The sequence below is a fragment of the Rhinatrema bivittatum genome, unplaced genomic scaffold (assembly GCF_901001135.1).
Source record: "Rhinatrema bivittatum unplaced genomic scaffold, aRhiBiv1.1, whole genome shotgun sequence".
Taxonomy (NCBI): Eukaryota; Metazoa; Chordata; class Amphibia; order Gymnophiona; family Rhinatrematidae; genus Rhinatrema; species Rhinatrema bivittatum.
This window is the reverse complement of record NW_021821010.1, coordinates 74,327-92,833: the sequence shown is the minus strand read 5'-3', so window position 1 is coordinate 92,833 and position 18,507 is coordinate 74,327. Positions and strand designations below refer to the sequence as shown.

Below are 18,507 nucleotides of genomic sequence, written 5' to 3'. Positions count from 1 at the left end.
TATTCTTGCATTGCATTATAAGAGCCTGTAAAGAAGTGAATACGAATAAAAGACCAGGACGATATATTTAGCCTGGTCCAAATTAAGGCTCAGCACAGAGGGGAATTCTGGTCTCAGGGTGTTTCCCGGTGCAGGGGATTAAGACAGCAAGCCCTCGAGGGAAAAGGTAGGCCCTGGGGTTGGAGAAAGACAGAGTGAATGTTGGATTTCAGCTGGTGAGGTAAACTGGCCGTTTCTCTTATTGTTTGTTTCACTATAAATAAAGCGTTTTCTGTGGAGAAAGGCAGGAGTCCAGGCTATTCTGTCCTCCAGCCCCCTTCTAAAGTCCAAGGCTGCTCGCACAGCTTTGCAGGGCCCTGCGCCAAATCGCTGATTTTCACTGCACAACAGAAAATGTTTTTTACTCGATTCAGGGCTGCTGAAAAAGTACAGGTGAAATAAAACTAAATGCTCGCTTTAGCGTGAGTTTATGCATTTTCTCCTCTGCCCTGGAACCTGCTCAATTTATTTTTTGCTGCGGTTTTCTGTCTTGGAAACTTCACACTAATGGTCAAGCTCTAAGTTGTCCATCCTCCTTGAAGCAGAAAAGACAAACAAGGGAAGATCTACAAAAAAACACATACACACATCTCCCACCCTCCACCAGGTAGCAGGACAGAGTGAGTCTGACCCTCAAACACAGGCATTTTCAGGGAAACGCTTCCAGAAATGAGCTAATAGACCATTTTGAATGTACTGAATATTTTCCAGCTTCCGCAACTCCAGTCCTACTACATTTATATAAAAGCCCTGTGCTTACAACAGTGTCGCTTCCTCAGCAAGGGCATTGCTGGAAAGCAAAAACAAGACACAATGGTTATGAAAATTGCATGGTTTTATTATTACATATATATATATATATATGCAGAAGATTTTTAAATTTATCGGCTCTGGTAAGTTCTCTTTATTTTCCTTACAATTAAACGAGATCAATTTAATTTAAAACAAAAAGTCATGTCCATATTCCTCCCTTCCCCACATCCCTGCACCAAAAATATAAAACTCCTATACTTTTCAAAACTATGACCTGAGAAAAAGATACGACTCCAGTCTTTGACTTTTCACAGAATCAATACAAAAAAAAAAAAAAAAAAGATTTTAGAAAAATACACAGTGACAAGTCTCTTTTCATATATAAAGACATAGAAAAGCACATGAAGGACTACAGCTGCATTTTGCTTTCTTTACAGTCCACCCGAAAACATTATTTCAACCACAAGTATGATTAATCCTGCAGCAGTACAATGTCGACATTGTCATGGACGCCCTGCAAGAGCAGTTCTCCTTGGTAGGTGACCACCTTCCTTCGTTTCGCGGCTTTGAGAGTTCCGACCAGAGCCTCGAAGAGATTGGCACATTTGTCATCAGCAAAGAGCACGCCAAACTTCACACTCAGCTTTCCGTCTTCCGCTGCAGCAAAAAATAAATAATTCGAGTCAGCAAGCGTTTTTGGCAGATAACCTTCACCAGAACTACATAACCCTTCTATACTAAACACAACACTTACTGAAAAGGATCAAAAAAAGAGTTCATCCATCCTATTTTCTGGAGGTACATCTCAGCAATATTCACCACAAATCAGTCATTTTCAGGAGAAAAAAAAATAAATCACACACTAAGATGCAGCCAGGAAAATAGAATGAATCAGTCCTTGTGTACCAAAGCACTGAAGCCAAAAAGTTATCCCTCTAAATGGATACCCGGTGATATTCATCGTCATATGTGCCTATATTCTAGGCACACAATGAGATGTGAGCCTAGAATTTAGGCGCATAAGGCGGTGGTGTTCTGGGAGAGGGTGGGTGGTGTTTCTGGGCGGAGCATAGTTAGCCGCGTAAGTTATGTGGTTAACTCCAATATTCGGAGTTAGCACTTAGCCTATGCGACTAGCTCTAGTTGGCCCATAGGGCTGTCCTGAAGTTAGCCAGTTAGACATAACCGGCTAACTTTAAGAGAGCCGGGTTAATATCCCCCGTTAGATTAGCCGGCCAGCTATATCCAGCTAACTTTGAATATCAGCCCCAGTGTTTTTATGTCACCCGCATCAAATTATGCAGCTTGCTGATTACTGTGTATTCCTTAAAATGAGACTGAGCACTAAACATAGGAATTAAATACATTTAATTCAGCCAGTTCATCTTTTCACAGAAATAGCTTGCTTGGGGCAGTGCTAGAAGCACACAAAAGACCTGTTTAAACTGGGGATTTATAAAAATTTCATGAAGCAGCCGTGCTACTGCTCCTAAAACATTTCTATAGCGCTACAAGGGTGCAGGCAGTGCTGTTACAGTTACGGAAGAGAGTCCCTGCTTTGTGGACCATGTGAGCTCTGGGTTTGTACATGTTTGCCCTGAAGCAGCGTTAGCAAAATAAGGCCCAGTTCTGCATTGTTGAAAATAAGTTCTGCATTTAGGATATTATTGATTTTGGGCAACATATACTGCACTTGAAGAAACAGGTAAGTATTTGGATGTGGAGGAAAAGTGTTTTGTTTTTTTCATACTGCTCAGGAAAATTTAGAATTTTTGAAACTCAGAGATGTTTATATCTGAAAGGGTCCTCCTCCTCCCCCCCCCCCCCCCCCCCCCGTGATGGCAGCAATAAACCTTGAATTGACACCGGTGAGATGCTTTGATCCAGTGTAGACTTGTCCAAGTCTTTTCCCTTTCAGTTGCCTTTCTTTGTCAATGTGCACAGCACTGCAGTATGAGACTGGGTTAATGTGCATGGACATTAGAATTCATAAGTAATAAAGATTAGAAAGACGAACTTATAACCAGTGATTTTTTTTTTTTTTTTTGGTACTGTGTGTAATTACTGACAAACGGCACTGCTGTCCTCTGGGAGCTCTCTCTCTCTTGCACGCAGTAAAACTCATAGCTACCTAGTAATAACGGCAGAAAAGGACCGTCTGGTCCATCCAGTCGACTCAGCAAGTTTCTTATGGTAATAACTGCCGCTCTGTGCAGGTTACCCCCAAGTCTTATGTTAAAGGTAGTAATATTATCATTCAAAACCTTCAACTGTCAAACCCATAACAAAATGACTGCTAGCAACATTTTTACAGGGTGAGCAGCCTTCTTGATAATTCAGTCAGTGCCGTTTGAATGTGCTTTTTTTTTGGGGGGGGGGGGGGGAGGATTTGACTATAGAAGCAGTCCTGCATTTTTTAACTAAATGTTTGTGTATCAGTACCCTGGACCCATAAAAGTCAGCAGCATTGGCTAATCATCTAAATCCAATTCCCCTTCCCCCTCCATTGAAGTGGAGAGTGATGTTGCAGTTGCGTCAAGGTTAATTGGCTAAGGAGTATAATCCCCACGCCTTCTGTTAGCTGCAGCAGCTGCTGCTCCTTGCAGGCTACCTCCATGCACCCTTTTCTTCATTCCTCAGTGTTTATCCCATGCCTTTTTAAAAAATGTTATTTATATCAATTTTACAATAACCCAAGTACATTACAGTACTTGTTAGGAAACAGCATGTGTGTGCAAATATGTATACAAGGGAAAAAAAAGAAGAAGGATACAGAAACAATATACATATGCTTTATCAGACCCCCAAATTAGAGGGGGCAAAAACTGTAGATCAAAGGAATTATAAACAATAGTTTAAATAAGAAGAGAAAAGAATGGCCGAGCACCGGTAGACTTAAAGCATCTAAAACTCATTAGGAGAAGGGGCAGCACCGAGAATAAGGGTTTCGAAAACCCTTCTCTATGTTGTGGTTTCTCAGATAAAAAAAAAAAAGCAAATAATTGAGAGGGGTCAAAGAAAACATATTTCATCCCCTGAAATTTAATCACACATTTACAGGGAAAATTAAGCCAAAACAAGGCACCCAATTGCACCAGAATGAAGTAACAAAAACCGCTTCCTTTTAGACTAGGTAGCTTTGGTGACATCAGGGTAGATGTGAACCTTTAAGACTTGAAATAGGGAATCCCTATTTCGGAAAAAAAAAAGCTTTAAAATATAATCCTGGTCAGAGTCTAAAGCCAAAGTCACTACCAAGGTTGCAGGCAAAAACGGAGTCATCCATACATTTTTTCCAATTCTGCAGTCAAATTATTCACATCCAACGAAACTTGAGGAAAATTCAAATCTTGCAAAATATTTTTTTGATGGCAGATAATAAGCTTTAGAGATTGGAGGTATTAAATTTTCAGGAATTTTCAATAATTCAAGAAAATATTTTCACATTTCAACAGGAAAAATTTTTTTTCTAGGAAAATTAATTAACTCAATATTCCTTCTTCCGACAATCAGGTCAATACAGTAAAGTGCGGCTGCAGCTACCCTGCTTCTAACCCGCTTTCTACTCGCTTTTCGGCCGCGTTAGTCCAACCCGCGATACACTATCCCCTTTAACCCATCCTTACCGCGTCCTTAAATCCCCAGGTAACCCTTTCCGCCCGTGGCATGTATATGAGATGTAAAGGATCGAATTAGCTATTCCCTAGCATCCAGTAACCCGTGCCCCGACTATCGCTATTTTACCCTGCCGTTTTGCCGCGCGTTTAACCTGCTAACTTACCGCCTACCCTTACCCCTGCGTTAGAGGCAGGGATAAGGGTAGGCGGCAACTTTCCCCCAGCCCCCGCTCAACTGCCCTGGCCGCGTCCATGGGTGCTGGTCTCCGGGGCAGCCCCAGTCCTCTCCCTTTCTCCCGAAGCAACGAAAGCGGGAAAAAAAGCGAAAAACAAAAGTAGCAACAAAGTGGACGGTTCTCCTACGCTCGGGATTGCCAGTCCTCTCTCCCCTCCTCCCGAAGCAAGGCGCGTAAAGCAGCCTTGCTTCGGGAGGAGGGGAGAGAGGACTGGCAATCCCGAGCGTAGGAGAACCGTCCACTTCCTGGTACCTGTCATTTCAAATGTCATTTGAAATGACATTTGAAATGACTCTATACAGCACTCTATACAGTAAAATGGGTTGCACGGGCCTTACGCTTCACAGACACTTCTTGGACGCAGCTTGCATTTGCAAGCTATTTAAATACAGTATAGAGCAGTAGGTGAGCCGGACTGTGCGTGCGGCAACCACGGGTGTGCCCGGCACTAACGCAGCTCTTCCTACCGCTCCTTACTGTATCGGCCCGAATGTTAACAAGATGATGACCATTAGCAAAAGATCTTGTGGATTCTTGAAGTGAGGTAATTCCTGATTCCAACAACTGAACTTTTTGAGAAATAGTAAAAGCCTGTTCCTGTATCTGATGAACCGCCGGATTCAGACCTTGGTATTGGTCCACAAATTGACCCAACAAAGAATGCTTGGTCAATGCCTCTCAAATAAGATCCAGAGTTACCTGAGGTGGTTTAATCAAGATGAAGGACTGTAAAGTCTCCAATGAAGCATGTTCCACTGATCTCAAAGAAGGGAGAGAGGTTGTCTCAGCTGGAAGGCCCGATTCACCACCACTAACACCAGGTGCAGATAATTTCTCTCAGTAGGCAGTGCTAATTCCCACTGAGCTGGCAATTCTGTGGGGCACTGTAAGATGTCCCCCTGCTGCGCTGAAGAAAGCTCAATAACACAAGAGCTCAGATATGGCTGTTGAGGAGCTTGATGCAGCTCCAGAGTGAGCGAAGCTTCCAAGTCAGGGGCGGGAGTTGGTGAACTTTCGAACTGCTCACTGCCCAACGACCTCGTTCTGGAGCCAACATAAGAGTCTGTTGGTCAGAGTAAATGGCGATCCATCAGCCTGCTAGAGGCTTGTTCTCCCAATGTGCTCGGGTAAGTGCGGGCCTTCCCCTTCCTCATGAAGTAAAAAAAAAAAATAAATATATATATATATATATATATATATATATATATGTTTTCAGGGGGAAAAAGCAAGGCGAGGAAGGGAGCTTTGACGCCAAACAGTGCGTGGTCATCTTGGATCCGCTGCTCAATTGGTCTACCCCATGCCTTTCTGAATTTGTTTAATGTTTTCGCCTTCACCACGTCTTTCTTTCAGAAGTGCATTCCAGGCATCCAGCACCATCTCCGTGAAGAAATATTTCCTAATGTTAATTCTGAGTTGTCCCCCACTGGAATTTCATATCATGACCCCTAGTTCTGTTTGCTTTCCAATACAAAAGGTTTGAGGATCATGCATGCTGTTTCATCTAGCCTTCCAATAACCTACCTTGACTTTTATTTTTTTTACTACTTTATCTGTTTTTATTAATCTTAAAATTTTAATTGTAGATTGTTTTATTTAGAAGTTTTAATAATATTATGAAACTATGTATCTATAATTTTCTTTTAAACTTTGGATTGCAAATGTTTTTTAATTAACATTTGTCTACAGATTGTAAACCGATTTCATATGTGCACATGAATGTCTGTATATAAAAAAAAAAAAAAAAAATTAAAACCTTTCAGGTATCTGAAGATCTGTATCACATCTCCCCTGCACCTCCTCTCCTCCAGATCATTCAGCTTCTCCTCATAAGTATTCCGATACAGACTCCACACCATTTTGGTTGCCCTTCTCTGGACTGCCTCTGTCCTGCCTCTATCCTTTTTGAGATATGGGCTCCAGTTATGAATATAGTACTCCAGGTGAGACTTCACCAAGGATCTTTACAAGGGCATTATCACCTCCTTTTTCTTACTGGTTATTCCTCTATATAGCCTAGCATTCTTCTGGCTTTAGCTATCATCTTGTCACATTGCTTCACCACCTTCAGATCACCAGACACTATCACCCTAAGGTCCTTCTCCCAGTCCGTGCACATTAGTCTTTCATCCCCCATCACATACAGCACTTTTAGATTAACACACCTCAGATGCATGATTCTGCACTTCTTGGCACTGAATCCCAGCTGCCAAGTTTTCGACCACTCTTCAAGCTTTCTTAAGTCACTTTTCATTCTCTCTGCTCCTTCAGGTGTGACTACTCTGTTGCAGGTCACAAAGATATTGAATTGAACCGGTTCCAAAACAGATCCCTGTTGCACTCCCACTCAACATAGTTCTCTTTTTAGAGTATGTTCCATTTACCATTACATTTATTTATTTATTTATTTTTAGATTTTTATATACCGGTGTTCCTGTATTAAAATACAGATCACATCGGTTTACATTGAAACATAAAAATTATGCCAAGAGGCGGTACATATAACAAGGTTATAGAACTTGGAAAACATGGAAAACAGATTCGAATAATAACACTGATAAACTTGCAAAGTCTCTGAGAAATCAAATCATAAAATAAGGCGTAATTGTCTAAGATAAATGTGATCTGCAAAAGGGATTGCGATGGTGAGAAAATCTTGATAGCTGGAGGTAAAAATAATCAAAGTTCTGGAAAAGCTTGGCTAAAGAGCCAGGTTTTAATTTTCTTTTTGAAGGAAGCAAAGCAGATCTCAAGGCGGATGTCTGGTGGGAGCATGTTCCATTGGACAGGTCCTGCTAAAGAAATGGTACTTTTCTGATGCGGTCTCTTGTCAGTCAACCGGTTTGTAGCCCACTCCATCACTTTGGTGCCAAGTCCCAAGCTTCTCATTTTATTCACAAACCTCCTATGCAGGACTGTATCAAAAGCTTTGCTGAAATCCAAGTAAATCACATCAAGCGCTCTTCCTTGATCCAAATTTCTAATCACCCAATCAAAAAAGTAAATTAGATTTGTCTGACATGACCTTCCCCTGGTGAATCCATACTGCTTTAGGTCAAGAAACCCACCAGTTTGCAGATAGTTCACTATCCTTTCCTTCAGCAGCGTCTCCATTAATTTTTTCACTACCGAGGTGAAGCTAACTGGCCTGTAGTTTCCAGCCTCCTCTCTGCTACCGCTACAGTTCTTCTCCAATCATGTGGCACCAATCCCTTTTCCAGGGATCTATTGATCAGATCTTTCGGCAGACCCACCAGCACATCTCTGGGCACCCTTATTATCCTGGGATGTACCTCATCCAGCTCCATGGCCTTGTCCACTTTATTTTCCTAGCTCTTTCCATACATTCTCTTCTGTAAACAGAATTTCGTTTCCCCTACCCCCATACACAGTCGTCTCAACCAGCAACAGTCCTTCTCCAGAATCTTCTTTAGTGAACACCGAACTGAAGAATTTGTTTAATATTTCTGCCATTTCTTCCTCTCTGTCCACACATTGCTCTTTGTCATCCTTCAATTTCACTATACCACTTCGGGCCTCCCTTCTTTCTCTGTCACCTTGCTTTACCTATTTGGCAATCCTTTCTTTCACTTGACCTTTTGCTTTCCTGATTTCTTTCTTCGACTCCCTCAGCTTCATCAGGTATTCTTCCCTGTGTTCCTGCTTTTTAGATCCTTTATACTTCTTGAATGCTGTTCTTTTTGCCTTTATTTTTTCACCCACATATAGATTTGATGCCTTTGCAACAGCTCCTTATAATTTGGCCCACTGTTGTTCCACCTCACCCATTTTCTCACAGTCTTCCTGTTCTTCCTTCAGGAACATTCTCATTTTAACAATGAGGTCTGTATTTTTGAAATTCAAAAAACTCGGGTCTTCGTGTGACTTCTCTGTCTCTTATTTGCGATATCATACCATAGCTTCTGATAATCACTGGTGCTCAGTTGACCCCTATGCGGACATTATCCCCATTTGTGAGGACTTGGTTGCTTATCACACCCTCCCTTGTGGGCTCCATTACTATTTGTTTGAGCAGAGCCCCTTGAAAGGCATCCACTATCTCTCTACTTCCTGTAGATTCTGCAGAAGGGATCCTCCAATCCACATCAGGCAGATTAAAATCCTCAATAAGCAACACTTCTCCCCTCTTTCCCACCTTATAGATGGTTTGTCCAGATCTCTGTCCAGCTCTTCTGTCTGAATTGGAGGCCTGCAGACCACACCAATGTAAATGGAAGCACCATCTTCTTTCTTCAGTACAATTTATAATGCTGACCCCAAAAAAGATGGTGGAATTCTATTTTTGGAGGATTGGAACTTGTGGTATGTAAGGTGCATGGGAGAGGGGAGCAAGTGAATGAGAGAGGGCGACAAGAAGGAAGTGTTAGATGAGGTCTAAGGGGAAAGAAACACCACCCTATCTACACTATGCCTGTTGACACTTCATTTGGCTAGGACGCTCATTTGCATGCAGATAGTCACTAGGTTTTGCATGTCTCCACCAACAGTATCAGAATCCAATTTGGCTTGTTTGTTGGACCTTTGAAGGCCAATCTGCAAGGGGATTTCCATGGGTAAATAAACATTTATCTGCATCTATCACCTATCTGAAAACTGCCCACTCTGTATGCGAGTACAAGAATGTACATAGTTCCTTATGGCACTAACTTTTTACCCACATTTTAGTGGAAGCATTCCTGAGGCAGGGTTAGGTCAGGAAAGAAAACTGCATGCATAGTTTTGGGCAGATATAGTATCCATGGAAAAAAAAAAGGAGTTGCAGATAATTTTTCCTTAGGCAAATTTCAAAGTAAAAGTATGTGCATGCGTTTCCTGTGAACACTGGTGCAAAGATCACAGATGAGAAGTAGCCAGGCACATTGCAGCAATGCAGGCAGTGGGAAAATTGCCCCCAATCATGCACTGCACACTACTTTTAGCACTCTGAAAAGGCCCTTAACATAAATGCTAACCTTTATTACATAGGCTCTTATTCGTTACAGGTACCGAAGATGGGTCCTGCTAAAGAGAGGAGAAATATTTTACAGACTGACAAACTTCGTCAAGTAATACCGTCCGTTACAAGGAACATTTTCCAGGGCATAAACCATGAATGATCTTGTGTTCTCTTTTCTAACTTTTGTACGAATAATGGGCTATTTCATACCTCCTTGCTTTGGCTACTGGACACAATTAAAGATGTAAAATAGTAACCATTTATACAATCAAACAGTGGGTAAAGTTTTACTATTCAGCCATTTAAACGTTTGATATTTGCCGGAGTGAGCCTGGGACCCATAGATTACTTGCAGGCTCCATTTTCCTGGCGTGTTGTGCAGTTCCCCATATCGGGGCAGACTGGGCCGCTATTGGCCAGCCAGGAAAGTGTGCAGGCGCATCTCATGAAGGAGAGAATAACCATCTCTGCGTAAGGCTGGCTCCTTCAATCTGTATTTTCAATAATATGACGTCAAAGGCGGTCTGCTGCTTGCCAAAGATGACAGAAATGATGTGCCTGTCTCCATAACTGGCTCAGAGCATCCTTCCATGAAATACTACATATGGAAGTCACTTTGTTGTCTACCAAAAGAGCTTAGAAATCACTTTTCAAGAGAAAAGACTGTCAAACATGCTTTGGATCACTGAATATGGATCACCGGTTGCAACCCTATCTTATGATCTCACAGCCATCTGTTGCCAGAGAATGTTTTGCAATTGCTGGCTTCCCAGAAAATGGCAAAATTGCTCTGTTGGTTGGCAAGCCCCAAAGGAGAAGGAGAGCCTGGTTATAGTTAATAGAATCTGGGCAGAATTCCTGCTCTTGTACTGCTTTCACCAATTCCGATGACCTTTTCATTGTGATTTTCATCAGCCACTGCTTCCTAGCCCAATCGTCTTCTTCTCCAGCACTCAAAAAGAAGGCAGCTGTATCACAAACTCACTGCCGTTCTCTCTCCCCCCTTCACTCCCAGACAGTATTTATGGTTCAAATGGTTAACTTTTTAGACTATATTTATATCCTTAGATACAACAGCATAACTCTCAACTCACCCCTCACTCCTCAGCTGATGCCCCTTTGGGAAGATATCCACTTCCTTAGAAAAAGACACTTCAGCCTCACCAACAATCAATGAGGTTGAAATGCTCCCTGAAAGTTCATAACGATAAAAGGCAGCACGAAACCACCCCAAAGGGAGAAAAATAGCTTTCAGGGATTAAGGGCTTGGCATGGGCCAAAAGAATTTACATTGCCTACCCCGGGGCAGACCTATCATTGCTCTCCCGGGGTGAAGAGAGGGAGTGTTACAGGGCAGATGGGTGCGGGGTACCTGAAAGCAAATTCCAGATAAGAGAAAATTAACTGCATTTAAAGCCTGTTGCCTCTTTTTCAGGTGAGCAGCTGTACATGTTAGCAGGATGCATTATTGGGGAGAGCAGATGGAGTTGGTGAGGTCTGAACTACCTCTGTAACCTCACCAGGCTCACCCTCTCGAAGCAGCTGCACTAGCCAGACTCAACTTGCGTGTTTGGCCCTATTGCCTCTTTCAGCCCTTCCTCCCTTGTCCTAATATAAATTTATTTCCTACATTTTTACACTTTTCAGAGAGGAGAATAAAAGGTTTGTACATTATATCACAGTCACTGCTCCTGCTTCAAGCCCATTTGTCAGCTGTTCATACTGGACTCTAGGGGGGTGGATTTTAGTTCAAATATATGTTCCTGTAATTATAATAAATACAAGAACTCAAACAATGAAATATCAAACATCAGGGAGATATATATGTTCATATACACCACTTACATATTTAGAGGCCAGTACAGCCAGCCCCCAAACCAATTTAAAAAAAAATAGAAAAGGAAACCTAAGTTACATGTTTTGGATCAATTGATATAGAGGGAACCATGTTTTTTGTAATTCACCTGTACGGCTGCAAGTCTCAACTGCTGCTTCTTCCTACTTATAAATCAGACATTTCCACCAGAAATCATCAAGTAATGTTCAGTTTTTCCCAATTACCCAAAATGGTTTCACAATAAAATAATGAATAATTCCTCTTCACTTGCAGTTTTTCGCTGAACGAGGTGGATTTCCAGATCGCAGTGTTCATGCTGCACTTGGCGCCTGGCTCAGCCGAGCCAGGCAGCAGGGACGTGACAGACACGATTCCTCTGCAGGAAGACCAGACTCTGAGAAGGAAGATCTAAAATAGCAAACAGCAGAAACTTAACTGCCAAATCTCTGCGTCAGGCACAATCACCAAGGGAAACCTAAAGGAAGAATCACAGTTTAAAAGGCTTACGAGTTCCATAGAACTCAGCACTACAGGCGAGCTCTGCCAGAACCAGGGAGGGGACACGGGGAAAAAAATGAACAGTCCGGAACGGACTTGCAAAAATAATGCTACATTTGATATGTGACATTTCGGTGCATATTGATAGATTTCTGCCCAGAAAGGTTTTATATTTTCTCATAACTTTTATGGTGATTATGCTTGATTAGGAGGACAGCAATGAATTTTGGATGTCCAACTTTTTTTTGTATCCAAGTGTAGCCAGTACTCAGGGGATCCACAAATGTAAACCACTAAAAAGTAGTTTAAGCCCTGGTTACTAGCTGAAATGGCACTCAAGCTCCCCTTGCGGAACTGTTAATGTTTTTTGTGTTGCTTTATCTAAGTTTTAGTTGCGTCACTCCTTGGACATCATGCAGGCAAGATCTTCTCCAGCAAGCAGCTCTACAGGTCCCAGCTCCCTGCAGAGGAGGGTTTCCAAAACCTGTCCTGGGGACCCCACAGCCAGTCGGGTTTTCAGGATATCCACAATGAATATGCATGAGATCAATTTGCATACCATGGAGACTTGGTTTATTGAACTGAAACTACCTCCTTGTCTGCTGTATCATGTGTGCGCAAGAAAATAAATAAGATGGTTGGACTCAATTGGAGTGAATCCTGTGGTGTTATTTCGGAGGGTGGAGGGACCGAGAAGGAAGGAACACTCAAAGCCTACCCCCTTAGAGAAAACCTGCTGATTCTGCAAGACAAATATAGCAGCAGGTTACACTAGCTTGAAACAGACATTTTAATGCCGCTAGGGGCAGGGCCAGCCCATTTCAGGACCCAGTTTCCTGTCTGAAGGGGAGATGTGGTCAAGCATGCTGCAGAGGAAATATGTTCGATAGAAAGGAAGGGAAGGCAACTCTTGCCACAAGGGTTATCTCTGCTGGAAATCTTGGAGGAGACGTCACTCTAGCACTTGGGCCAGCAAAGGCAAGTTGTCACCAAGGTACGGGGTCTGGACTGCGGTCTTAAATGCAATAGAAAATGGTGCATACAAGTTGTTTCCTCTAAAAGCAGCCCAAACCCCATGGAGCCTGTGAGGGGGGGGGGGGGGGGGGGGGGGGGGGAAGCATGCTCCCAAAGTACTTTTCTGAAAGGGGACAGAGTGTAGCAGGGTGCTCGACAAATGGAAGAAACCTCCACTTTCAAACATGGAATTAGCCTTTAAGTTACAGAGGGGGGAGGATAAACTTTTGGTTGTGGATACTATAGCAGAAGCCTCAATTAGACAGCAAGGGGCATAAAGTGATCCCTAAGGGGAAGGAGAGAGCGGAAGATCTGCCTTGTAATATGCTAATCCTTGGGAAGTTATCTAGTTTGGTAACTGAAGTCAGGTAGTTTCCTTTACAGACCGTCTCTGCTAAGCTTTGTCCCCATTAAATCAGGACTTCTCTCTCAAGCAGCCTGTGACCTCCCTTTGGATATAACCTTGTATTATTTGCTACCACAGTTTCCCTGGGGACTGTATGATTTCCCCTACTATTTTATTTAAAAAGAGGTTTATATACCGTTGTTACAACGGATGTCAAATCATTCCTACTGCAAAATAAGCTAGACCCTCTTTCCTCTGACAACTCGCTGCGCACGGGTTCTGTCCAAAAGGCCACTGGACCCCAGGATGCCCTTTCACTGCTAAGTTTTACTTCCTGCAGCTGTATGATACTTTAGTGCTTTTAGTAATTATGGGACTGATGTAGTAAAACTGCATTAAAGTTAAGGCGCTAGGTACAAAGGCTCCTGACTTGGAGAACCAGTACAGTGTGCAACCTCTCTATACATTTCTTATGTATTTGTTTATAAAATATTTCTAGACCACCTTCTCACTTCAAGAAGCACCCACAGCGGTTTACAATTCAGGAAAGATCTAAAAACGTGGCTTTTTAAACAGGCATTTGAGACGGTCACTTGAGATATAAGCCAGGCCTTTTATACATTCTATCTTTATTCTGCTTTTTACTTAATTATAATGCTAATTTTTAGTCTCTATTTATTAGCTTCTAAGTGAATTATTGTAATTTATTTTTGAATATTTTATGATGTACTTTTACTTCCTTTTACTGTTCAGATTTTAGATGTATTTTGTAAACCGTAGAGATAGAACTCGTTCTGTGCAATGGTATATAAAAATTGTATAAATAAATAAAATCAAACAGATTCTAGCCAAAAAAAAAAATTAAATCAAAAAAACCTGCATAGAACCAGACAACATAAAATAAGACATTATACAAAGGCTATCCAAATTCAGAAGTCCAATTTTTCTCCCTCCAAATCACTGACCAACTTTAAAAACTGAAAAAGTCTGATGTCCCCTCAAGGATCTACCTCCACACACACTGCGGGGCCGATGCAACAAGACACGCGTTGAAAACGGGCGCTGGCCTTGATTGCCCGTTTTCCTAATGCGCACGCAGCCACATCCCCTGGGCGCTCGCTGCAGTATTTAAATGAGCGACTGCGTGAAAAAGGACATACAGGGGAGAATCGTGCGTCGCTAGCGCTCAAATGCATCGGGCGCCCACAATTACAACAGGCACTCAATACAAGCATCTGTCTTTTATCCTGCAAGACCATTGGGTTTGGTCTGCTTGTTGAGGCTGCTGAAGACTCCCATAGCTAAGCACCCCTTGCTATGGGCTTCTAAATTGTGTGTCCAGAAGAATCTTTTTTTTAATTAAGCCAATATACATTTATTTTTCAACACCACAAGCAGTAAATGTAAGGGTCACAACGATACTAATTGGGAAGAACCACAGAAGACTGTATTTTTAGATTTCTCCTGAGCCCTTGACTCGCGGATTGACTTTATGTTACCTCAGGGACTGGAGTTAAATCTGCTGTGTTAAAAAGTGTGTGCATTGGGTGCCCAGCGATTTCCTGCATCGGGAGTAATAGCTAATAGCCTCATCTATGTGGAATTTGCATGCGATGGGCGCTATCGGATATACATTTGGGTGCGTGTTTTGGACGCACTATTCTCCTTATTGGATTGGGTGCTACTCTAGTGCGGCCAAAACATGCGTCCATCTGCATGTAAACCTGTGCGCTTGGCTGGGCATTTTATTGCACTGGCCCCTTTGTTAGAGCTTGGTCCAACTCTTTCAAAGTTATGAAAGAGAGACACAGAAACTGCAACTCACACAGACATTGCACACAATCTCATTAGCCTCTATTTGTATAGAACTGAGGCTAAAAAACTAATATGCTGGAGCCTTAAATGTTAAGGTACCAGGATATGCTAAACAGGTACAATGCATGCTAATGACCTCATTAGTCATTTACACGCTATGTACAAAATACCTCAGAGCAGTAGCATGCATGCACTTTAAACTGTAGTAAACTGCTGGCACAGTGACAGAGGAGAAAAAGGCCATCTCCTCATCTACATGCATAAAAGAACCCACCTTATTCAATAAAACATGTCTCTGACCCTCCCACCCAAATCAATAAAAATCGAACACCCCACCCTTTGATCTCCTCTCCCTAGACCCCCCCTGAAAAATCCTAATGCTGATCAGGCAGGAGAACGCAGCCTTACCACCTACTGATCTGGCATCCAGCGTTGCTCTGGTGCTGCCCAACAGCAATTCAAAGTTCAAGATAGCGGTAGGAGGCGCCAGAGCAATGCAGGATAACAAGGCAGTAGAAGATCAGACTCTGCCTTCCTGCCGGCACTGGGAACTCTTAGGGGGTTCTGGAAGGTGGAACTGGGAATCAGGGGTTGAGAAACTTCCTTTTCCAATCAGATGGGGGGAATCAGATGGAGGCTCTCTTTTTATCCAATCAGGCACTTGGAAGGAAAGACTGGGGAATGGCAGCAAGGCTTCATTTTATTTTTGTTATTCGGAGGATGGGGAGGTAACAACTTTTAACTTAATAACCATGCAGGGGCCTATGTACTTATTTTAGAAGGGTTTCTGGGATTTTCATAACACACATGCACAATTTCTAACATTAGGTGACTACTTCAGGAATAAATCTAATGATTAACCTGCATGCTAAAAAAATGCACACTTTTGCCAAGAATACCTAGCCCAGGAAGTCACTGTTACTATTTAAACATGGAATTCTAAATTAAACTTGAACTAAACAAATTATTTTAATTTAAATCTCTCTCCCCCACCATGTATTTATAGCTGTACACCCTGATAGACAATTAGAAAATCCCATTTTCATTTTTCCCAAATAAGTGAAGTCTTTTAGGGCCCAATTTTCAAGCAGCCTGAGCAGACGCAAACCCTGCAGGTGCCTTTAACACACGTACCTTACACTATCTGGCAAGGAGAAACTACTCACCTGGTCTCCCTTTGAAAATTCGCAGAGGACGGTGGTGATGGCAGGGAGAAGGGGGGGGGGGGGGGAAGAACTAGAATGCATACTTTTGGAAACTGAATGTACACGTACTGGGTTCCTCTCCCTACCTAAATATGCCTAAAGAAATGCCTCTCTTCTTCACAGCTACATGTACGTGCACTAGACTTCCTTGAGGGTGGCAATTTTCAGCCAAGCGATTTTAAATACTTCTGAAAAGTGTCCTCTTAAAAAGGAGCAAACTGTCCCATATTGATGACATCATTGCTTACTGAAATTTCATTTATTTATTATTAGTCTTGGAAGCTTTCCTCAGCTCTTTTAGGTGTGTAGCCCAACACCAGTTAAGAACATAAGAAACTGCCATGCTGGGTCAGACCAAGGGTCCATCAAGCCCAGCATCCTGTTTCCAACAGAGGCCAAACCAGGCCATAAGAACCTGGCAAGTACCCAAAAACTAAGTCTATTCCATGTTACCATTGCTAGTAATAGCAGTGGCTATTTTCTAAGTCAACTTAATTAATAGCAGCTAATGGACTCCTCCTACAAGAACGTATCCAAACCTTTTTTTTAACCCAGCTACACTAACTGCACTAACCACATCCTCTGGCAACAAATTCCAGAGCTTAATTGTGCGTTGAGTGAAAAAGAATTTTCTCCAATTAGTCTTAAATGTGCTACTTGCTAACTTCAAGGAATGCCCCCGGTCCTTCTATTACCTGAAAGGGTAAATAACTGATTCACATCTACTCGTTCAAGACCTTTCATGATCTTAAAGACCTCTATCATATCCCCCCTCAGCCGTCTCGTCTCCAAGCTGAACAACCCCAACTTATTTATTTATTTAACCTTTTTGTATACCGAACTTTCGTAAATTACATCAAGCCGGTTTACATACTTCTTAAAAACCAAAAATCATACAGACTTAAAACTATCCCATAAAAACGGTTGATGCCATAATTGTCACCTTCTATACCAGTGGTTCTCAACCGGTGTGTCGCCAAGCTCTGGCAGGTGTGTCGCGGCTCCCGGTGTTCCACTGCCCCGCTTGTGCTTCCCTTCTCCCTAGGAGCGGGGCCGAAGAATGAAGAGACGCTGCACGCCAACGCCAGCGGGGCCGAAGAACGAAAAGACCTGCGCGCCGACGTCAGCGGGGCCGAAGAACGAAGAGACGCTGCGCGCCAACGCCAGCGGGGCCGAAGAACGAAGAGACCTGCGCGCCAACGTCAGCGGGGCCGAAGAACGAAAAGACCTGCGCGCCGACGTCAGCGGGGCCGAAGAACGAAGAGACGCTGCGCGCCAATGCCAGCGGGGCCGAAGAACGAAGAGACGCTGCGCGCCGACGTCAGCGGGGCCGAAGAACGAAGAGACGCTGCGCTCCAACGCCAGCGGGGCCGAAGAACGAAAAGACCTGCGCGCCGCCGGCAGCTGAAGAGCAGAGAGACCTGTGCGTCACCAGCGGCGGGGCCGAAGAACAAAGAGATGCTGCGCGCCGCTGCCGGTGGCTGAACAGCGCAGAGACCTGCACGTTGCCGGCGGCGGGGCCGAAGAACGAAGAGACGCTGTGCGCTGCTGCCGGCGGCTGAAGAGCAGAGAGACCCTGCACACTGCGGGAGGTGGCTGGAGAGACGTTGCGTACCGCGGGAGGTCAGGCCAGAGGTGGCTGAGAAGTGGAGGCCAATGAGAAGAGGCTCCATGTGAGCTTGTGGTAGAATGGGTGCCTGGGTGCATGAGTGAGAGCTTGTGTGCGTGTGTGTGGTAGAATGGGTGCCTGGGTGCATGAGTGACAGCTTGTGTGCCTGTTGTAGAATGGGTGCATGAGTGAGAGCTTGTGTGTGTGTGGTAGAATGGGTGCCTGGGTGCATGAGTAAGAGCTTGTGTGTGTGTGTGTGTGTTAGAATGGGTGCCTGGGTGCATGAGTGAGAGCTTGTGTGCCTGTGGTAGAATGGGTGCCTGGGTGCATGAGTGAGAGCTTGTGTGCCTGTGGTAGAATGGGTGCCTGGGTGCATGAGTGAGAGCTTGTGTGCCTGTGGTAGAATGGGTGCATGAGTGGGAGCTTTGTGTGTGTGTGTGTTAGAATGCATGCCTGGGTGCGTGAGTGGCAGCTTTGTGTGTTAGAATGCATGCCTGATTGCATGAGTGAGAGCTTGTGTGCCTGTGGTAGAATGGGTGCCTGGGTGGTGAGTGGCAGCTTTGTGTGTGTGTGTGTTGGAA

At 43.5% G+C, this 18,507-nt stretch overlaps 1 protein-coding gene across 1 annotated transcript in view; it reads right to left on the bottom strand.

Annotated features, from left to right (window-relative positions):
- Nucleotides 1-862: 862 nt before the first annotated feature.
- Nucleotides 863-18,507, bottom strand: part of LOC115082367 (costars family protein ABRACL) — a 35,519-nt gene continuing 17,874 nt past the window's right edge. Inside the window, exon 3 of the mRNA XM_029586599.1 lies at nucleotides 863-1,449. Within this exon, the coding sequence (XP_029442459.1) occupies nucleotides 1,265-1,449 (185 nt within the window). The 3' untranslated portion in view covers nucleotides 863-1,264. The remainder of the gene's footprint in view (nucleotides 1,450-18,507) is intronic.